Source organism: Ptychodera flava, chromosome 15 (genome assembly GCF_041260155.1).
Source record: "Ptychodera flava strain L36383 chromosome 15, AS_Pfla_20210202, whole genome shotgun sequence".
In the NCBI taxonomy this organism is placed as follows: domain Eukaryota; kingdom Metazoa; phylum Hemichordata; class Enteropneusta; family Ptychoderidae; genus Ptychodera; species Ptychodera flava.
The window spans coordinates 30,191,961-30,211,023 of record NC_091942.1 but is presented as its reverse complement, the minus strand read 5'-3'; the positions used below and the strand labels follow the sequence as shown (position 1 = coordinate 30,211,023).

The 19,063-nt window shown below is 40.1% G+C and overlaps 1 protein-coding gene across 4 annotated transcripts in view; it reads right to left on the bottom strand.

Moving 5' to 3' along the window:
• LOC139151847 (guanylate cyclase 32E-like) overlaps positions 1 to 19,063 on the bottom strand; it is a 202,615-nt gene that overhangs the window by 23,625 nt on the left and 159,927 nt on the right. For all 4 annotated transcript variants that reach the window (XM_070724864.1, XM_070724862.1, XM_070724861.1 and 1 more), the window contains exons 3-5: positions 4,703 to 5,012; positions 3,554 to 3,700; positions 592 to 764 (exon numbers count right to left, since the gene is read on the bottom strand). In XM_070724864.1, the coding sequence (XP_070580965.1) occupies positions 592 to 764; positions 3,554 to 3,700; positions 4,703 to 5,012 (630 nt within the window). The remainder of the gene's footprint in view (positions 1 to 591; positions 765 to 3,553; positions 3,701 to 4,702; positions 5,013 to 19,063) is intronic.

Genomic DNA, 19,063 nt, shown 5'->3' with positions numbered 1-19,063 from the left:
TTTTGAATGCGGCAGAGTTCTATATTTTTAGATCAACAATATTGGGTTCCTTCTCGGTGTCACGAAGACTCCGTCTGAAGATGTCTTGTCACATCAACTTCCCTTAAGATGTACAGCTTAATTTCCTTCCATCACAGCTACAGTCCCTATGGGGGCTCGAAGTCGTTTTTTCTAGCCGAGTATAAAACTATTGAAGGTGTCTATGAAATTGGAACATGGCGTGATGTCTGTGCTCCGAGCTACGCGACCACGAGTGCACTTGAGGAGAACTGTCATCTCTATGTGACAGAATTGTCCAAGTGCATCTCTGTCAACCTGGACAGATGTGAGAAACAAGTCAGGATGTACAATAAGAGATATCGCATATCCCCAGATGAACTTTCATGAATAAAATCAATCACGACTGAAACAGTATAGTCGTTTCATGGTGAAAGAAACTACTATATCCTTCTGTCAGCCAACATCAGTGTTGTTCGCAGGGGTCGGGCAAAGGTCATCCTCCCTGTCAACGATTGACGTCGTTTAATGATGATCTCGTAGACAGTTTGTGCCCCCTCTCCCCGATCATCTGAAGTTCGCTGCAAGACTTACTATCCGAATTGACCCGCGGGGGTTTTCGTAATTGAACGGCGGTCGCTCTGCGTACTCGTCAACCGTCCTCGTGAAGTTGCGATAGGTGTCGCTGAGTGGCGGAGTCGCTACCAGCACGAGGAGTGATTGGTATGCCGATATAACTTCCGGGGAGTAACCGATCTCGTACGGATCTGTAATTAGAGAGAGGGACGAGCAAAATATTCAAACTGACCTAATAAATATGCATCGACGAAAACTGACTTTCGACGCACTGCAAACCAACTACCTGTTGATTCATAAAGTAAACCGTCGCAAGAAGACAATAGCAAACAAGCACAACGAATAAACAAACAAATGAATAACAAAATGATAAATAAACATACAAATAAATAAATAAATCAATTGATTAATTAATATGGATGAGCTGATCAAAGATATGTGACTTGACTTAAATGGTAACGTACGCCGTGGCCCAATAGCGAACAATACGTTTCACGTAAATTGGTTGACATACAATAAAGGCGCCTTTAAGAAATTTTATATATATATATATATATTATATATATATATATATATATATATATATATATATATATATATATATATATATATATAACGGCGGTCGCTCTGCTTACTCGTCAACCGTCCTCGTGAAGTTACGATAGGTGTCGCTGAGTGGCGGAGTCGCTACCAGCACGAGACAATAACTGACAATATATATATATATATATATATATATATATATATATATATATATATATATATATATATATATATATATATATATATATATATATATATATATATATATATATATATATATATATATATATATATATATACCAAAACTTGTTTGTATCTTCTCAGAGGGGTAAAGTGCTCGATGCAGGGATGCAGAGCAATATTACAATAAATATGAGATCACATCAAGTATGTTTGGTACCTATTACTCGAGTTTCACGCATACACGCGATCGTCAGATAGGTAGATTTTATTGTGTGAAATTTGCTTCAGGTGCTTACATATAAGTGTCAGGTTGGGTCAAACATTTGGTGTTGTGGGTTGGATTGAAATTTGACAAGTAAAATTGTTTTCGTGTCGGCACTTTGAGACCAACTCGGAACGCTTGTTTAAAAGGCTAGATTTATCTGCATTGATTATGAATAGCTTCTCTGTAAGGCAAAGGTTGCATTTCTTTGACACATTTGAGTAACTACTTGCTTTTGATAGGATGTTGATATCATTATGCATTCAAGGAAATCACTCCTATTTGATGTTGATATCATTATGCATTCAAGGAAATCACTCCTATTTGATGACTCTGTACCATGGATGAAACGTGATAGCACCAATTTGTATGACGTTACAATGGGAAGTTATGACGGAGCTGAGGTATGTGAACTGGTGGGGCTTTATATTCTCAACATACTTGCTTCATCCTTCGATAAAAACAATATTGGTCTATATAGAGATGACGGCCTGGGTGTAATCAAGAACGCCACTGGCAGAAAAGCAGACAGAATGAAAAAGGACTTATCAAAGACGTTCAATGACCTCGGCCTGAAAGTAACCATCGATGTAAACAGAAGTATCGTGAACTTCCTTGACATAACTCTAAACTTGAGCAACGGCCAATACTACCCATACAGAAAACCTAACGACAACACGGTATATGTCAATAAGAAATCCGACCACCCTCCCTCCATAATTAAACACATTTCGATAGAGTTGGAAAGCGCATCTCCTCCATATCCAGCGATGAGAGTCTGTTCAACAAGGCATGCAGTGATATTTACAGTGAAGCACTTAAGGCCAGTGGGTACGATGACCAGCTAAATTACACACGTGTTGACAAGCCGGTAAAGAAAACAAGGAGCAGACAGCGTAGAATTACATGGTACAACCCACCCTACAGTAAGAGTGTGAAAACCAACGTCGGAAAGGAATTCTTCCGTCTCCTTGAGAAACATTTCCCAAAGGATTGTAAATTACATAAAGTTCTTAACAGAAATACACTTAAATTAAGCTACAGCTGCATGCACAACATGGGCAGCATTATAAAATTACACAACAAACGGGTCACCCAGCGCAATGATAGAAAACCCACTGATGTATGTAAGTGCCGCATCAAGACCAATTGCCCACTCCAGGGGGCTTGCCAGTCTAAATCCATAATCTATAAAGCTACTGTTACAAGCGATGCCAATGAGGCGAAACATTACATCGGTCTAACTGACAACACATTTAAAACACGCTATGCAAATCATGTCCAATCTTTTCGAAGTAAGGCATACGCCAACAGCACAGAATTGTCAAAATATGTCTGTCACTTGAAATCTCAGGACAGACCATTTAATATATCATGGTCAATGCTATCAAAAGCAAGCATTTACTCAAATGTGTCAAAGAAATGCAGCCTTTGCCTTACAGAGAAGCTATTCATAATTAATGCAGATAAATCAAGTTTTTTTAAACAAGCGTTGCGAGTTGGTCTCCAAGTTCCGACACGAAAACAAATTTTACTTGTCAAATTTCAATCCAACCACAACACCAATGGTTTAACCCAACCTGATACTAATATGTAAGCACCTGAAACAAATTTCACACAATAAAATCTACCTATCTGACGATCGCGTGTATGCGTGAAACTCGAGTAATAGGTACCAAACATACTTGATGTGATCTCATATTTATTGTATATATATATATATATATATATATATATATTATATATATATATATATATATATATATATATTATATATATATTACATTGTCATCGAACATCGAGCACTGTAATTTCCCGCGAGAACATCTGTATACTTCGATATATATATATATATATATATATATATATATGTATATATATATATATATATATATACGTATATATATATATATATAATGTGTGTGTGTGTGTGTATGTGTGTGTGTGTGTGTGTGTGTGTGTAATATACAATTGTGTGTTTGTTTGTCTTACCTTGCAGATAGCCCGCAGCTTGCGACTCGTCATACTGTTTGGGTTCTATGGCGATAACAATATACTCTCCATTGGTTAGCAGACCCTTTGCCTGCATCACACGCATGAATTCAACTCGGACGAAATATTCGCCGAGGAAAAGGTAAACTGAAGACAAAAGGATGACGTTAATTGGACAAATTTCTTTTCCCCTTACTGTAATAAAGTAATGAGGTATTGTATTATTCTTTTGTCTGTTATTATCTCAGTATTTTAATTTTTTATAGGAATGCTGGGAAATTAAAATAGAAAACCCTCGGCTGCTGCAATCTATTGTTAAAGTTTGAAGTTTTTGATCAGACTGGTCGGAATCAGAGGGTAGACTTAACTGGTCGATTTCCACACTGACTTCGAGTAAATGCCGCCGAACTATGTACTTTTCAATTTGTACGTAAACTTTTCTTATTGCAAATTATTCAAATATTTCTGCACTTTGTCATTGGTAAGCGCGGATTCCGCATGTCAGAGGATTAATCTTACATATAGTGGTTTTTAATAATGGTTTGAGAGAGACAACGCATATTACCAAGTAAAATAATGAAGAGTGGAGGGGTGTTTAGATCTGGAGAATATTATTGTCTGTCGCATTGATTATGGTGACATGAATTCAGGGCAACAGTAGGTATTAAGTGATGGGTTAATTTTCAAATTTTCAGACTTTGCCGCCCGAAAATTCTACATTTATCGAAAATTTTGGTAAAACTGCGGACGGCACAGGCTTGCTTTAATAAATGAATATTGACTGTGTGTCAATCTCATGCATCACTTCCACGCGGTCCGATGCTGCAAACAATACATTTAGTACTCAAATGTCCCTTATTACGTATTCAGTAATTGCAACGATAGCATTTACAATGCAGTGACAGCATATCAAATGAAAAACACCGTAACTACGGATGGCGTTTTAATTAGGACCAATCTGACGACCTCGCTTTGTCAAGGCGAAACATCTGTGTGAGTTTATCGTCTGGCACTCGTTGTACATTCATAAAGTAAATTAATAATTAATTGATACCGAAGACATATCAATTATATGAGAGAGAGAGAGAGAGAGAGAGAGAGAGAGAGAGAGAGAGAGAGAGAGAGAGATTTTCTCATTATATCACTTACTTCTTGTGTCCTGATAAGTTTGATCTATAATCCTCGGGAAAGGGTCCGGGAAATCGTTAAATCCTGGATAATACGGATGTGGATAGGTTTCTATGGGGTTTAGCGTGAAGTTTGCCTCACTTAGTTTCACCTCGAGACTTTCAGCGACTGCGGACCACTGTTGGTCTTCAGGGGTGACGATAGTCAGCACTCGCCAGTCGAAGTGTTTCAAGAGCGCCACCAACGACTTGGAGATCTGCGTATCGGGAGGATTGGTGCGAGCAAACGTCGGGTATCTCGATTTGTCACTGACCTCGTATTCGGCACATCGCTGTAACGGAGACCAGAGATCATAAAACGTTACAGTTAGCACGTGTCTGACATTTGATGGAATTAATATCGTCTTGCCACACGTTTCTTACACAAAGGGGATCATTACTAGGTCAACGATCCTACTCTGATGAGACATCAAAACTCCACCATCAACACATTTTGGAGGACCCCAGAGAAGTGTCGACAAAATGATGATGCCAAGTGTTTGTCATCATCTTATGCGGCACTACATCCGCCATAAACATCAACGAGGCACGCGCTGCCTATGACGATACATAGGAATATGTACAAATGGCTACATTTGACCTCAATGCTACAGTTAATGTGTTGAAGTCATAAAACAAAGTGTTGGGCCTACACTATATCACTGTAAAAGTACGTCAAGCCGACATCGACAAAGATATTAATATTTTGCCGCATCGTTTCACAACGGGTAGTCCCTACACGACTCCTTTGAGTGAAATCAAACGATGCGCCGCGTCAGACTGTTATTTTTTGAAAAAAGGAGTTCAACCCCGTGACTTAATCATAAACTATTTATCAAAATTGTCATTATCACTGTATTGAGTCAAGGTCGAAAAAGCGATTTGATTTCAAGAAAGATGGTTTCCTTCGCGCGCCATGTTGAATCGATTGATCGATCACAGTCAATTAATGTCAAAAAGTATGTTGTTTGAAAAACTGGGACACGCATATTGCACTTGACCGTGTCAATGATGGTAATGATTACCAACGAGTGGTGTAAATGCAACTGTATACTTTGGACTCAATTTACAATTGGTATAGCATGCAGGCACAGATAATCCTCACCAAGCGTATGGCAATAAGCCTTTAAGGTAGCATGCACCTCGAAAGTGAAAGATTTCAACTTTTGTTCAAACTTTCCTCAATGAAAATGTTCAACCATTCTCTTACAAAATGAAGAATAAAAATCTTGGGTCTCCGTGCAAAGTTTGATACTAGAAACAAATTACGTACCATCTTACTGATATCTGAAATTCAAAATTGCCACCATCCCTCGTAACTCAATGGAGGGGGGGGGGGGGGGAGATGAAATTTTATATTTTCGGAAGACTAAGACGGCAAAAATGTTTCATACACCGAGACCTTTTAAATGAGCCGTACACCGGAAAAATATTTAAATAAAATTTAAGAGTTCTAATTTGTGTCCCTGGTGCATATTACCTTTAAATAATGCCATAGCCTAGGATATTCTCTTTAAACAATTTATTTCATGTGTTGACAGTGTGTTATCCCGTAAGCAAGGATCAAAATGATCCTATTTAGCAATATCTCAGACAACAGTTTTCAATGCATGTGGAACAATCTCGGCCATCCAAAACTAGGCTAAGTTCGACACAGCCGAGAGGTTACTCTGAACGAGAAAGATCTCTCAATGACAGGAAATAAATCTGTGTCAAAATCGTCAACAGAAGCCTGGCCATGCTGGCCCGTGATTAACGGACCAGCCGTCGCGCTTTAAAAGCGAAAAATAGTCACTGTAATTTGTACATGGTTGTTTGCAGTGGGTTTGTAAATGTCAAAATGTTGGTAGAATATGCACGAACGGCTTACTTATTTTTCTGCAACCCTGCCCAACTCTGCCGCCAGCGTCGTCGATCATTGTATCCATAGTTTGCCTCACCTATTTCCTGATGTCAGATTTATTCAGTCGAGTTTCATCGCTCTCAGAAAGATTTATATTTTATTTGCTATTAGAAACAAAACAGAGAAGGGAAGGAAGAATTTTACGCATTTCCATAAAGCAGGCGAGAGTTTACGCAAATCAGCCCATCAATTTTCATCTTCTGGTACGAGACAATTTTCCATCGAACTGCGGAGGCAGTGTCGTTCACACTCATCTTACCACTCGTAAACGTTGATGCGTAATCTAGTTTGTATTGCCTGCAGATAGGTACCACGCAGCATTTAAATCAACGCGCCCATGTAGCAAGACAGCCCAGCAACACAAATGGCCATTCTTGATAATTTGAAACACACGGTTTTGCAAATTTCCATCAGGAAAAGACGTTATGCGTTGAAGCGCGGTGCTACAGATATTACGATAATCCTGCAGATTATTGGAGGCGACATGCGATGTCTCAGCCAGGCAATCTACTTCCATATCGTCGCCCGTTTGAACGTAAAATTGACGGGGTATACAGGCTCTTTTCACCCATTTGGCCATGTATCCGTGACAAATTCGCAAATTACATCAGTTGGGCGACGCTGAAGATTGCATGAAGGGGTGGTATTTGGACTCAATGTTCAGTCGAGGGAGTTTGATGTCGGCGAGGACATCAAACGACGAGTGTGGATGATGTAAAGCTTACTCTTTCTCTTTCTAAATCCTTTGGGATTTCAGAAAAAAACACCCACAAAGGATTACGCTTCTTCGGCTTCTTGCTTACGCATTTTTAACAATAATATATCAGTTTACCGCTGAATGGGAACAAACTGTGGTGCAACACAAAAACGATATAGCAAATGTTTCAAATGTCAATGATGACGGTGGTCCAAAATCGATGAAAAAAAGACCGACTTATAGTACATATTGAACCTAAAAAATGGCATCGTTATTAGCTATGACGACATCGCACGCCCAGTACCGTCACTGAAACATAACAGCTCGTTTCTGTTCTCGTCTTTTTTTCTTAGGAGCAATCAATCAATCATTATATTACCATGCCCTGTCCATTGCGTTTTAATTGGTCGAACTGAACCACGTGACTGCCCACAAATATACAGTAATGGTTTGTTTTCATGCCCGTGAATATGAATAGTATCGTAAACATAGTAACTTTACGGCTAAAACGAAAATTGTGATTTGTACAAAGATCATAATCAACCACAAAATAAAATGGAGCATTCGTGGGCCAAGTTTAGACACTTTTTTCAAAAAAATCTCCGGATTTGCAAAGTTTTTGCAGCGCGCACTACTCACTGACAGGTTCTGGGGCCCCATTGTCGTTTGCACGGGAATTTTTTGTAAATTTTGACGTTTTTTCGAGGTTTGTTGATAATGTAATAGAAATAACAGACTCCGCGCAGACCATTGACGTTTATTTATGGGCGCGGGCTCGAGGAAAGCCAAATTAACGGGCTCGGCAAGCCTCGCCCATTAATTTTTGGCTTTCCTCTCGCCCTTGCCCATAAATAAACATGGTCAGCGCGTTGTCCGTAATTTCTATATTTTATAATAGGTACATCATGTATGCGTTACGTCATAGACCGGAGAATGCGAGAACAGCGAAAACAACCTGACAGATATCCGTGCAGTTAGGGACATGCATTCACACTTGTACGGCAATGCTGATCTCCCAATTCAACAGTATCTTGCTGTCCCTGCCCGTCGATCGATATTTAGGTTTTGAACTGACCGTTGTCACGGCAACAGGAACAGCGAAACGAAGGTTACAATAGTGTCGTTGACGGCATCGGTGGCGATGGGAGAAGATACTGATCTATGCAAAATAATTACCATTATATAATTATGGTTGTTATTATTGTATTTGTAGTTTTTGTCGTAGAGTCATGTCATCATCATCATTATCATCATCATCATCATCATCATTATCATCATCATCATCATCATCATCATTTTCAGTGGGAATACGGATACAATTAAAAGCCGCTATAAAATTTAAGCCTTAGAGCTCAACTATACACGTTTCTTAATCATTGAATGGTAAACTGACAATGAAAGTTGGATTCATAGCGGTCGATGTCGCGTGCAGCTTATGTGAGAAAAAAGTAATATCTTCACACATACAGTGTGATAGCATTCATCGAGAGGAGTGAAAAGAGTTCATGAAGACTCACGCACGCCATAACAACAGAACTGATTCTTTTAATACGGCAAAGGAAATAACTCAAAGGCAAAGTGCGCGTAAGAATTCCAAAACATTCACCATTCTAACGAGACACGTGTTGCACTTATGTAAATTGATGGGTTATGGAAATCGTCGTTGTTAATTTCCGGATCGATGTCAATTTCAGCACATTGGGATTTTTAATAAATCACTCAACCGTTTCGACGACGCCAATCTGCAGCCCACAAACGTGTTCTTGTCACTTTTCTACGATATACGCAAATGAACACTCCATTATCGTCATTGAAATGTTCAGCTTGATTTCAGCTTCGACTAAAATGTTTTCTGTCAGTTGGCTTTCATTCTGCAGGAAACTAACGGTGTGCGAGATGAAAAAGTTTCCTCGTGAGCACTAATGAGTCATGAAAGACCTCCGTGGTTGGTTCCATGATAACTGTGGTTTAAGATAATCGGATGAACAAGTAAACGCTACATGTTTAAAGTTATGCGTCACTGCTGAGAACAATCATTATACACCTTGCTTCTCTCTCCGTGTCCCCCCGACAGTCTGTTCTGTATGTCTCTGTCTCTGCCTGTGTCTCTGTCTGCCTCTCTCTCTCTCTTCTCTCTTCCTCTCTTCTCTCTTCCTCTCTCTCAGTCTGTCTGTCTGTCTGTCTGTCTGTCTGTCTGTCTGTCTGTCTGTCTGTTCTCTCTCTCTCTCTGTCTCTCTGTCTCTCTCTCTCTCTCTCTCTCTCTCTCTCTCTCTCTCTCTCTCTCTCTCTCTCTCTCTCTCTCTCTTTTCATTTGTACCCCTATGCTGAATTTACAAGAAATGCAACCATTGTGTAGCCAAATGCAATTGCTCAGCAAATAACCATACGTTGTCTCTCGGTTTGGTGAGAATCAACGCTGTCAATTTCCAAAGAAATGCTGCGTACGTTGTATAAATTGACATATAAAAATAAACATATTAAAGTCAGTACTGAAAGATGTAGCTGTTTATTGCCGTGTGTCTGTTTACAGACACGTACAGCAAGCTTGTGCAGGTAATCGCACAACGGAGTAGATGAAGCGACCAGCTGGGTAAACCAACCGTTACGCATCCATGGTTCTCATATCTTGATCAGCAGTCTCCGTAACTATCTGTGTGCTAAGGGAGGTCCCTGACTGAATAAACCTAGCTTAGCGTTCGGAGATAAGGTAAACTTTGCTTGCATGTGTCGCACAGACGAGAGACAGTTAACGAACCTGCCGTTCCGTTTGAAATAAATGTACTGACACGAACTGTTCTGATAACCTGGCTAAAATAAATTAGAACAAATATTCAAGAGGTCAAAGAGTATGCTTGTTTCCGATACAATATAACAGAGGAATACGTCAAATGGTGCCACCATGCATGATAATTTTCGACAAACACCTTCACGATTAAATTCCTTGAGTTTTCCCTCGGCATATAAAAAAGACATAACATCACCACCACGAAGTCGTAAAACATCCAGACCACCTCCTTTGCAACTGAGCTGAAGCGTTTCCAAACCCTTGAAGAGCGATAAGGATGCGGGAATGGCAGAGTCCTCTATTTTTATGAAGTCACGTTTCGTTAAAAAGTGGCAATAAAATGAAACAATTAAGTCGCAAAATTGATTCCGGCGATGTACGACCGAAGCCTCTCCTCGTTGACACACACAGCTGCAGAATGCAGTGAGATTGACATTTAATATCAGTGTTTCCATTTCAGAAAGTCCTTCTCATGGGTAAGCAATGATGGGATTCTGACGATGAGTGACGCAGGCACGCCCTCTCCGTTTGCATGTCGTGAGTGTCATTGTAATCTATATCAAGCACACAGTCGCTGTAAATCGAGTTCGTTACTCAGCATTCGGTTCACCTCCTAAAACTTTGATGAACGGACGCACAGATAGACGGAAGACGGAAGCTGGTTGTCACATACACAAGCTTCGACCTGTCACATTTTCCGCCACTGCCAGTTACTTTAATATAGTCATTTACACGAGTAAGAATAAGCAACTAAGACAGGTACAAGTGACAGCCGTTGGGAGGTGGGGATGAGCGAAAGACCCTGCCCGCTGACAATATCCCAACTCGACTGAGAAAAATCAATAGTTTGTACATTTTGGTTTAACCGTACAGTCTCGCACATCCGACCAATTTTCTTTTCTACCGAAACTGGCGGGAGATATGCTCCCCTTTAAAACGACTTCATTCAGGTCACTGAATTACCGACAAATATATAGTGATCTCTACAACAGTGCAATATCTTTTAAAGGCCAGTATCCAAATCCCGGTTTAGGCATCGGCGAATTTCATCAACACACTTTTACAATGAAGTCATTGTCCGTTGGAATATTCATATTACAAGTCAATTTCCTCCAAGCTATATGAATCATTAAAAGTTGGCACATAAATCAACGTCGGAACCCTTTTAGCAATATCATTTGCAATATAATTCAGCACGCTGTTTAAGAAAAAAACATTGGCATTGAGCCCATAGCTATAATAGCTGAAGTTCATTAATTTTTCCTCTGATGCATATATATTATACAGCTTCAAAAAAGCGGGATACGTCTCCACCGCTGTTGTAAACAAATTGAAGGTCTCCGATTTTCGCGTGAAAGACACTCCATTAAAACGCGGTGCACTCTGGGAAGTATGATTTCCATGGGCATCCCAGCTTACGACTGACGATTATCACAGCGGGTGTGATCTAATAGCCATGTATTGTACGTAAGCGTTTGCTGGTAAACGATGTTAGCTCTGTTACCAGTACTTCAAGGATTACTACCCCAGTTCAAGGTTTTCCTGAAATCCTCCTGATCGCCAAAAAATAACGTGTAAGCGAAGAGGAAGTATCTGACCCTATTTAATTTTCTGTATTTACGTTGTCCAGACATTGTGTCGAAATGAACGACTATGTTACGCCCAATGAACACAGTTTTACATATTGTTTCGAGATAAATTGTCAATTATCATTGATTAAATTTCCACGCTTTTTATCAAACTTTGTGGCAACAGATCCGTTTGAACTTACTTAGCTGTCGCGCCATAAGAAATATATTTAATATTAAACAATGGAATGAGAAGCCCCCTCTCCCCCCCTCTCTCTCTCTCCCTCCCTCTCCCTCTCCCTCTCTCTCTCTCTCTCTCTCTCTCTCTCTCTCTCTCTCTCCCCCCTCTCTCTCTCTCCCCATCCATACATACAACTGTCAATCTAGCCAGTCAACAGCGAGACAGCCGGATATTGAAGGGGACACGTTCAATTACTCGTTCGGATATCTTGTCGTTTAGGATGTACAGTAATTGCGCTTGCTCCTGAAAAATTTGAACTTCATCAAATCTCCTGGCAACCCAATCTCGGTTTAGAGATCTGACATACATACATGCATGCATACATGCGTGCGTACATACATACATACATACATACATACATACATACATACATACATACATACATACATACATACATACATACATACATACATACATACATAATGACAGACAGACTAAACTCACTTTTCCTTGGCTGAGTCAGACGTCTTTAACAGATTCAAATGATAGTCGGTGAAAAGTTTATTTCATCTGTATCGTTCCGTGAACAAGTCGACATATGTGCCTAAAACCCATCGCGTGTTCTGTTCAGTATAGAGTACATTTTACACTGAAATCTCCCTCGCCATCGGCAGAAATATAAGACATGAGTTAACCCTTGTCATCGTCACGGGTTTATTGTTGAGCTTGAAAGAAAAGTTTTGCTAGTATATTAATGTATCACAGCAAAGCAAGGCGATCTGCATTATCGCATCTCAAAAAAGAATGTAACACGTTAATAAACATCGCGCAGTGAACTCCGCGTAGTCTAACCTCCCGGTGAAATCCTGAAGAATAACTTCAAATTACACCAGATGTTTCTCCGCGGTAGCAGGTAAAGCTTTTCGGTGTTCAACGCAGACAGATATTACGATATTCACGCCATTTGGAAAAAAATGTATATTTTCAAAATCTCCTGGGCTGTATCGTCTTTCAGCTTTCAATCCAAACACCGCAAGCGTTAAGCTCGCTTTCTTTCTCACAGGGCCGAAAGTACGACGTTGCCTTGGCAACACCCACCGGGAATACGGACTGTTCGGTTTCACGGCGGCATCTACGGACTAGATGACGTCGACGGGTGGAGACGCACTGCAGAGCCCGACATATGAGTTTGCAAATTAGCCTTCGGCAAATGCATGATCCAAGCAAAATGAATCGATTTTGTACATGGACATTAACAACATGGTAAATAGGGCATGATGGAAAAAAATATCACACTCTATTATAACCTTCGGAGCGTCCTTATGGTTTATCTTTTTTTTCACCCTAAATAAACAAATAAGAGACTATTTGTCGAGGTTGTACTTCTAGTCGTATAGCTACACACATGGCGATGCGTCTTCAGGTGCGATCATCTGCCTGGTACGTTCTTCGTGCTATAAATTTACCAGAGTTGCAAATCTTGGCGTAGCCCGTCCTTCAACTTACTGATTAAATTTGTCCGTTTTTAATTTCATGGAAACATCCTAGTAATGCTCAAACTGGAAGGAAAGAGTTGTCACCTCTACCAGGTGTTATGATTACCAGGTGTTCCATGTATTTCCCGAAAATCCTAGAAGAATAACCATGGATTTTGGGCGTCTCCTGAAGCTTTGTTTGCTTATCGATTTCACTCTGAACGTCACATATAAGTTAGAGAGAGTGATTTTCAAGTGTACACGAGCTGTTTAGCACTTCGAAGAATGAAATCTTGATAGCTGGAAGACATGATAAATCTCTACGGGTACAGTAGAATCCGTTTGATAGACAAGATGGCGCCCCTCTTGCAAAATGCTTTGAGGTCGCACAATTCGTACATCTATGATCTATTTTCACAAGACAAAAGACTGAGCAATACATTGAAAGCTGCCATGCACCTGAACAGAGATTTTTCATCGCAGACTTGATCTGTATTATAGTAATGATAAAAAGGAGGCAAAGGAGATAATGTGAAACAAAGAATCGTGTGTGGTGCGTCATGGCTTTCCGTATTAGGTGGAAGTAAATAAACAACTACCATGATGAGAAATTTGCGGTGCCCGACTACCTGTTCTAGTTTTGTCACGTGGAAATGCATTTTGTACATCTCATGTTACTGTATTGCTTTAAAAGTGTGCAGGGAATTGAATACGATTACGACTGAAACATTACCATGTGTTTCAAGTTCGAAGTTCCTTTTCGAATAACTTTCAAATGTACGAAGACTCATTACTGACCAAGAATAAATATGTATGTATCAAAACTGCACAAACTTTCTGAATCAGTGACGGTTTCGTTTCGATGATCAAAGAAAAAGGTATCAATTTTGTCCTGAAGTTGAGAAGAGTGACGCCACATTTTGATTATATTTTCTATTATATGATTTCTCTTCTGAGGTTTTAGGGAAAATTCAATCATTACAATACTATTTTCGTTGCATAAATGGATGTATGCATGGGTCGATGGAGAGATTCCACGTCAGTCTACCATCATGCGGTAAATTTCCATCGGTAAATATATAACGAAGGCTCATTATTTCAATCTATACCCATCGATTTCTCCTACTGGGTTCACGATGCACGTACCCACTGTTTCTCTTTCTGACTGCCGCCCTACTCTGAAGCACCTTTCAGGAAATGGAAGCGAGACATTGCGGGTCAGCCGCGCTAATTTACCGTTTTGTTCATTTCTTTTTACACTGCAAACTCTCGAGGTAAAGGTAGGACCCGCACAGACTATGTGACGCTATTTTCCAAATATCGGTAGCACCTAGGAGTGACGTCACTTTAACGTCCGTGAATACCTTACCAGCAATAAATGCTGAGGTTGGTTACTTATTGACTTGACGAGTGCTCCCTTGTTTAACTCAGTTGTTTCTTAAGATGAGTGCTAATAATCTTGTTAAATTTATTTCTATGAGATCTGACTGCGAAAGCTTTTTCTCAGTCAGTCGGGAGTCTCTCTACTGCGTTCGAATACATGCCATGGCTGGCGTTTTTGATCAAGAAATTACTCAAGGAAGTGTAACGTTGAATCATCATCTTTAGCAGTCCGCTATTTGAAGGATATTCTGGCTATAGTCAAACACGGTTACAAACGACGTACAAGCCAAGTGACCACTAATTATAGGGCACATTCGAAAGAAATCACTTATTGTGAGTTTACATGCACTTTGGAGACAATACTCTCGTTTATTAACTCAGACAAGTTTTAGAAAAAAAACCTGACACATCACTTAACGTTATCGCTGCCTTTCTCGCTAATCTGTATCTATTCTGACATCGATGTTTCACTCCCTTAAGATCGTCTCCTATCTCTTCTGTAATCGCTCAAGTAAGACGTCAACGGCCCCAGACGCCACTCGAAAGACAATCTCACTCATTAGCGTTGAGCAGCGAGACTTTTCAGCCAATCTCTGTAAGGACCCCTTCCCGCGACATTGCCGCCTTACTAAGATAACGACTAAGTCCAACTTTTTGCAGTCGTGTACAGAGCAAGGTTTGACAATGCTCCTCCTTTGAATCGGATTCAACCATCCTTAACTCATCCCCACAAGTAGAAGTTCGACATTAAGAAAATGTAATTGTTTTGAAATCGGCAAAAGTGTCGGCTCCTGTAATTATTAGTCAAACTTGATTAACACTCATTCCTGTCGTGCTTTGTCAATCACCAAGACTGCAAAATGTCGAAATTACTCAATGAATTATTTCTGTCCTTCAAGTAGTTTTCCGTATACCTGGCGATAAACAGTTGGGGGTTCTCCGAAAATGAGTGGGAAACAGCTGTCACAAATAGATTTAATTAATATTAAATCTCTTAATGCATGATAAGTTGACTTGATAATCGACCACACCGAGCGTGATCGACCTTGATGTGAAAGTGAATGTAGCACTGAGATGTGCGTTTGACATTATAGGCATGCGGCATTTGATCGATCGAATCTCACGTACTCGGTATTCAGTCTGAGTGAAAGTAAAACGTGTGTCCATGGAGCGGTTATCGACTGAAAGAGATGAACTCAAATCTCACACGTTATCCAAGATTTCGGTTACTGTCAACATCAGTGCATATGCGTCTCCTCCGAGAAGGTAAAAAGCAATGACGCAGGCGGCTCCGCGATAAGTTGCAAGGTGTCTCACTGAAACTGGCTAACGCTGTTGTTATGATGACAGCCAAGGCTGGTAGGTTTTAGTAAAGTGAAATGGCCCTGTGTCAATTCCGCATGTGATCACATCATCAAGTGATATGAACATATCTTACTATTTTTAAGCAAGGAGGGATAGCAAGGATATTTGCCGAAAACAGTGTTCATAGGCGGGCGTGCATTTTTTCTAGTATCAATTTGGGCGAGGTGAAGGGCGGGGAAGGGGTATTTATTCTGTTGCTGAGCATGAAACTCGGAAAAGAACCAAGAGGGCGGACATGGAATGGGATGTGGTTGTTTGATCATGGGATTTGACGGTTGGGAAGGCAAACTTGTGCCACAAAAAAGGATCAGGGGGAGTTGTCCCGGTATGGAGTCGGAACGGTAAAAACCATTGACCGGGGTATTTTGTTTTCAAATCTTTTACTTTTCAATCCAAATTTTGATTTGTTCAAAATACCTTACAAAACTATATTTAATACATGCATAACTAACGTGAATAATACCCCGCGATCTTGAGGGTTACACTAACGAGACAAAATGCTGATCTCACTTCAAATTTGATGTCCATTTCGGTCACGAATAGCGCCTACGCCTGGCGTGAAATGCAGTCGTTGAAAACACCCCAGAACTGGAAATTGACAATATATGTTGAGTGCTTCCGTTAGAGCCTATACGCTGACGCTGTGATTTTTAAAGTACTCACGCTGGCGTATAAAAGTGCACGGGGGAATCGAAATCATACCGAGAATATCAATGACGTCTGCGGCCCCAGTGACAGAAAACTTTCTCCATTCTCAGAGGTAGCAATGAGCGAGGCTAGTCTACAGATTGATTTATAAGTATAGTCTAGAAAGAGCTCTTGGTTACTTTGCTCAGAGATTACTTCCATGGATGGTGTTGGTATTTTTTTTGCACGCTCTAATTCTCTAAGAAGATTCAAAGAAAAAAAGTCGCATTGACAGCTGGGACTTATACTCAAAGCGAGGCTGATGCATTAAACGCCACAGCAAATCTGGCGCGACGCTGTGATCTTTGCAAAGGTAAAAGAAACAAACTGAAATTCCAGCTTTGTGCTGATCATGGTAAAAATGCTGGTTTATACTTTGATAAATGTCTACTGCCTGCGAGTGCATCGATATATAATATAATATTTCTGAACAAGAGAGAGTGCCATGTGGCGCTGTTTAGTTTATTCACTGAAAATCACTACTTGAATTCCTAAACGGTGAGAAAACGAGAAAAGAAATCACAACAAAGCTTTGGAAGACATCTAGTTTCAAATATCTGTTCAGTTAAATTTTCTTCACAAGAAATGGTCTCGTCACCGAAGCGATAAACCGACTGCTGTATCGCCAGTCACGTCTTCAACTTCAATAGAATTGAACATTGAAAGTAAAGGTCTTATAATACGAAATTTCACGTAATTTGTACATGACCTACAATTGATTCCGTTTGGCGTCTGGAAAATTAATTACAATAGCATCTATTTGAGAACGTCGAGTCGTAGTTTAATTCTTACTAACCGGAGCAAAGGATGCCAGGGGTTGTCACGTATATATCGCTCCGAGAACTGTTATCTAAAAAGACGTTTCGGTGTACGATTGACATAAAGTGGGCCTTGTTCTCGTTCTCCGCTTGCGGTACTCAATGGATAATCAAAACGTGAAGTCTTGAACAAACCTTAATCTCTGATTGAGTTGAAGTGGACGTGGAAAAGTGAGTGAAAACTAGCACCTGTGACGATATGCTAACAATATCAACTTCACAATGACAAACTCCAAAACCCAAGCCTATATAGTAGAGCATAGACTAGCCTAGTCTAGCCGAACCGACCCTCCAAGTTACCGATCGAAAACCGTGGCCCGTACGTCTGATTTTTGTGTGTATTTTATGTTGGACGCAGACAAAATTTGCATCCAACCTTTACGGTATGCGAACATGAGCATTGAAAATAATGTTGAGATCGCTGCTTCCTGCGTCACAAATACATTTGTGTGACGGAAAAATCGCGTACAGAGCCATTCGTTGTGGACGAGGATATGGACCAAGTTGTTTAAATTTCGGTCACCTTGTAGCGTTCACTCTTTACACATGACCACATATGCCTTCACAAATGCTAAAGCCAGGGAAAGCAAGCACCGAGGTACATATTTCCTGGGGGAAAAAGAAATTGAAATGATTCAAAGTGCTCAATCTCTAATTAGATCTCTTTACAACTTTAACTTGTCCAGTAATTAAACATATGGATGCAGTAAAGTTGGACAACAGACCCGGGGAAGTCAGCGTCCATCTTTATATATGCGCCCGCCAGTGGTCATTGTTATCGCGATCTGAGGGTTTGTCACGGACTGCTTGCACGAGGGCAAAATGAGTTCATTTTCAATCGCTAACTTTTCGGCTAGGTTCGGCGAGATTAGACTAAGGTCTGTTAAGCCTCGGTTTTTGGAGTTTGCCCTTAACATTGCTACAGAGGCAAAAGATAACACTTTTGTCTACAGCATAGGAAGTAGACACGTATAAAAACTTCCAAGTTGTTTTTGTAATTAAAACAGTAAACCGAAAATATTACTTAAAAAATTTAGACCCGAGGCGTCACTAATATCTTTACACTCGGGACGTAAACTCTCGTCGGCATTTATCTAAGAACCTCATTGGATGAGTGCGACATTCGGTACAGACTTTAATAGATACAGTTTGGTTAGGTTGGTTTCGTACCGTTATGATGAACAGCGGGAGTTGAAGGCCAAATTTAATGAATCCGTAGCACTCTTAATTGGACCCATTTACTGACTGTAAAACGCAATTTTAAAAATTGAATAGGCTAATTATGGTAGGATAAATTAATCTGACCTGACAGTACAAGAAGATTGCTTATTGCCTGCAGTAAAACTGTAACGAGGAACTCTCGAAGTGGTTAATTACGTTGTAGAATACAACACACTCTTCTATGCTCGTTTTCATCTTGGCCAATAAAATGTATGCATAATTTCACGTGGAACCACAATCAAATTATAGCATCTCATCTAA